The sequence below is a fragment of the Capricornis sumatraensis genome, chromosome 6 (assembly GCF_032405125.1).
Source record: "Capricornis sumatraensis isolate serow.1 chromosome 6, serow.2, whole genome shotgun sequence".
NCBI classification, from domain to species: Eukaryota; Metazoa; Chordata; class Mammalia; order Artiodactyla; family Bovidae; genus Capricornis; species Capricornis sumatraensis.
Genome location: NC_091074.1, coordinates 81,374,968 through 81,379,531, shown reverse-complemented (window position 1 = coordinate 81,379,531; position 4,564 = coordinate 81,374,968). Strand labels below are relative to the sequence as shown.

At 47.7% G+C, this 4,564-nt stretch overlaps 1 protein-coding gene across 1 annotated transcript; it reads left to right on the top strand.

Moving 5' to 3' along the window:
* Positions 1 to 237: 237 nt before the first annotated feature.
* NEFL (neurofilament light chain) lies at positions 238 to 3,975 on the top strand. Its single transcript, XM_068974661.1, has 4 exons — positions 238 to 1,284; positions 2,332 to 2,456; positions 2,848 to 3,191; positions 3,833 to 3,975. The coding sequence occupies exons 1-4, from the start codon at positions 238 to 240 to the stop codon at positions 3,973 to 3,975; spliced, it is 1,659 nt and encodes a 552-aa protein (XP_068830762.1).
* The last annotated feature ends 589 nt before the right edge of the window (positions 3,976 to 4,564 follow it).

Here is a 4,564-nt window from a genome sequence, read left to right as displayed (position 1 = left end):
CCCCCACCTTCCTTTTGCGCAGAATCCTTGCCTTGGCTGCAGCAGCGCGCTGCCCCCACTGGCCAGGCGCGCCGTGATCGATCGCAGCTGCGTCAGAGTCCTCTCTGAGTATAAATAGGGGTGGCAGGACCGAGCTGAGCCGCACACAGCCATCCATCTTCCCTTCTCCCTCTCTTCCCCGTTCTTCTCTCTAGGCCCCCATCTCCGCCGCCGGCCAGGGGGGCACCGACCGGCACCATGAGTTCCTTCAGCTACGAGCCGTACTACTCGACTTCCTACAAACGGCGCTATGTGGAGACGCCCCGGGTGCACATCTCCAGCGTGCGCAGCGGCTACAGCACCGCGCGCTCCGCTTACTCCAGCTACTCCGCGCCCGTCTCCTCCTCGCTATCCGTGCGGCGCAGCTACTCCTCCAGCTCCGGTTCCTTGATGCCCAGCCTCGAGAGCCTCGACCTGAGCCAGGTCGCCGCCATCAGCAACGACCTCAAGTCGATCCGCACCCAGGAGAAGGCGCAGCTGCAGGACCTCAACGACCGTTTCGCCAGCTTCATCGAGCGCGTGCACGAGCTGGAGCAGCAGAACAAGGTCCTGGAAGCCGAGCTGCTGGTGCTGCGCCAGAAGCACTCCGAGCCCTCCCGCTTCCGGGCGCTCTACGAGCAGGAGATCCGCGATCTCCGTCTGGCAGCGGAAGACGCCACCAACGAGAAGCAGGCACTCCAGGGTGAGCGCGAGGGGCTGGAGGAGACTCTGCGCAACCTGCAGGCGCGCTACGAAGAGGAGGTGCTGAGCCGTGAGGACGCCGAGGGCCGGCTGATGGAAGCGCGCAAAGGGGCCGACGAGGCGGCTCTCGCCCGCGCCGAGCTCGAAAAGCGCATAGACAGCCTGATGGACGAAATCGCCTTTCTGAAGAAAGTGCACGAAGAGGAGATCGCCGAGCTGCAGGCACAGATCCAGTATGCACAGATCTCCGTGGAGATGGACGTGTCCTCCAAGCCCGACCTCTCCGCCGCGCTCAAGGACATCCGCGCCCAGTATGAGAAGCTGGCAGCCAAGAACATGCAGAATGCAGAAGAATGGTTCAAGAGCCGCTTCACCGTGCTGACCGAGAGCGCCGCCAAGAACACCGATGCTGTGCGCGCCGCCAAGGACGAGGTGTCCGAGAGCCGCCGCCTGCTTAAGGCCAAGACCCTGGAGATCGAAGCATGCCGGGGCATGAACGAAGCGCTGGAGAAGCAATTGCAGGAGCTAGAGGACAAACAGAATGCCGACATTAGCGCTATGCAGGTAAGGCGCCAGGCGAAACGCAGAGGGGGCGGGGAAGGTGCTGCAGAATCGAGTTAGGATGGGTGGGAGTGGGGGTGGTGGCGGAGAGATGAGGGCGCGCCTAGAAAGAGGAGATCAGACATAAGGCATTAGCAAGCAGATATTAAGGGGGTGGAACTTGACTTCTTGGAGGCAGTGTGGGAGGGGATGGGGCACCTGGAAGGCGGGGCGGGGCCGCGACTGCGGTGTGCTGAGATGCTGTGTGCAGTTGAATCTCCGTTCCTCATTAAAGCTGCCCAGCCCTGCAGGATATTGAGTCCGGGTGGGAGGAGGGACTGAACCTGGACTTTGCCTCTGATCTGCCTCTCAGCTGTCCTGCATTCAGCGCAAGTTGCTTTGGTGCAGAGATCGGATCATCTGATTAATAAATATAGCGACGAGCTCTCATTAGTTCTGAAGGATAACTGTGACCAGTTATCCTTTCTGACTAGTTTTACCAACTACTCTCTTCCCTTAGCAGTGAGCCAGGAATACAGTCAAAATTGCAGTGGGTGATGATGGTCATAGTAAAACATTTCTTTTTCTTTTAAGGATCTCCATTTTTTCTGGAGAGAAGAAAAAATGAGATAGATACATAGAAAATATTTTAGAGAAAATAAATTTATCTACTTCATTCTCCTATAAATAAGTGGATTTCCTGTATACAATCTGGATAAAGTTGATAAAGCTAACTAGTGAGTGAGAGACAATTTTCAAAAATCCATTTAGTTCTTTTCGGGCATTTTATGATGATCATTAGGTGTATTAATGAAAACAAATGTTTCTTCTATCAGTTTTTTTTTCTATCTTGTTTTTTATCTCTCGCTTTGCGAAGCTGGATTTTTTTTTTTTTTTTAAGGCAAGCAAAGAAAGGTTTAAAAAGAAAAAAGACAGTTATTTTGGGGGAGATTTTATCTAGGATGTGCAGTTTGATTTTAATTAAACCTAGGCCTTTGCAGCTATGCTGTAGTAAAATGATAGCAGTGGAGATTTACACTTAGATTTTTTTGTTCGGTTGTCTTCCAACAGGACACAATCAACAAATTGGAAAATGAATTGAGAACCACAAAGAGTGAAATGGCAAGATACCTTAAGGAATACCAAGACCTCCTTAATGTCAAGATGGCTTTGGACATTGAGATTGCAGCTTACAGGTAAAAATGGAAGTGCCAAGGTAGCAGCTGGTCAACCTTAGGAAGAAAATCAGACTTCCTTTCTGTTGAATCAGAAACCTTCAAAAATAGTCCTTTGGAGTAATTGTGTTACTTTTTGGCCTTTTCCAAGAAGAATTTAATCCTGTAATAATGAGGCCTGTTCTTAGCTTCCCATTATATTTCAAGTGTAAGGAACAGGACTATATTTTAAGGTGCTTTTTTTGTTGTCGTTTTGTGTATTTCTCCTGGACTCAGTCACAGCAGCCCTAGTCATTAGGTTATGATAATTCCCAACCCTGCCTTTGCCTTTCAGCCTGGCACTGGGGAAGGTGATGAGTGGTGGGCTGAGTACACTTCCGGTGTTCATGTTTGTTAACCCCTGCCTCCCCAGGAAACTCTTGGAAGGTGAGGAGACCCGGCTCAGTTTCACCAGTGTGGGCAGCCTAACCACCGGCTACACCCAGAGCTCCCAGGTCTTTGGCCGATCTGCCTATGGAGGTTTGCAGACCAGCTCCTATTTGATGTCTGCTCGCTCCTTCCCGTCCTACTACACCAGCCACGTCCAAGAGGAGCAGATAGAGGTGGAAGAGACCATCGAGGCTGCTAAAGCTGAGGAAGCCAAGGACGAGCCCCCCTCTGAAGGAGAAGCAGAAGAAGAGGAGAAGGAGAAGGAAGAGGCTGAGGCTGAGGCTGAAGCTGAGGCTGAGGAAGAGGAGGGAGCCCAAGAGGAAGAAGGTAGGATTAAAACAAAACACAAAACCAAATAAAAAGCAAAACCACCCTGCGACTCCAGGGGCAGCGTGGGCATGGATTATGGTTAGGAGTTGGGTAAAATACATGAAACCTCACTTATGCCCAGGAAATGTTATTCAGATAAGAGTTGATAATCTTAAAAAGAAAATGCATCTTTCTATTTCCTCAACAGATCTTTAGTAAGCACCTCATTTCTCAAATTGGCTGTTCTCACAGAGATACACAATCTCTGATTAGCATGGTTCTTTTTTGAAAGTAACATATAAAAAGAAAAAAAAAATCCTCCTGCTGCTTTTTATTCCTAATGAAACATTTTAAAATCTATTCATTTAACTCAGCCATTTGGTGTCCTAAAAAACAAAAATGAATTCTGAACACATAATAAAAGAAAACCCCGAGGTCCTGGAAAGAACAGAGCATCCAGTACCTAGAACCTAATCTCATTCTATTTAAATATCTGTTCAGTGGCGGATTGTGCCCAGCAGGTGTTGGTTGGTTGCATGGAGAAAGAGGTTTGGGGGAAGTATTCTGACACTTGTGTTTCCCCACAAAATTAAAGCAGAAATGTTTTAATTGGACTCACCCTGCATTTGGAGTTTGTACATTTGCTTTTTATGTTAAAGCTGCCAAGGAAGATGCTGAGGAGGCAAAGGAGGAAGAAGAAGGAGGTGAAGGCGAAGAAGCAGAAGAAACCAAAGAGGCAGAGGAGGAAGAGAAAAAAGATGAAGGTGCTGGGGAGGAGCAAGCCACTAAGAAGAAAGATTGAACCCTTCCCTTCCCTTAATTTTTCCAGGAATAATTCTCCCGAAATCAGGTCAATCCTATCACCAACCAACCAGTTGAGTTGCAGATACTATATGAATTAAGAAGTCAATATATGTATAATTCTGAGATGACTTAGGTTGGACATTAAATGTTGTGCTATGACTTTTCTCCTTCCGCAGAGTATCTGTTTGCTTGCAGAGTGGCTTCCTGGCTTGCTGCCAGCCTGTGCATGGTCCACGCTTATGAGTTCAGGATCTATGGCAATGTGAATAATTCAGATGTTTACAATAAAAAAACCACACCATGAATAAATGAATTCACTAATGTTAATGTTAAACTTCATGGGAAAAAATAGTCCTTTGACTCTTTGGTGGTTAGAAATTAAAGACCTCGAACTATGTGCAATAAATAGTAAATAAAGTTACACTGAATGAAGTTCCTTGCTGTGCTTGTTGACTTAATTCAGATATCTTAAAGAGGGTACCAATAGCAGACACTTGGATGTAGACTATTGACTTCCAAATTTTTTCAAGTCAAAATTTTAACAATTACAATGTGTTTCCCCCCCTTAATTGGTAATTCTGAGGATA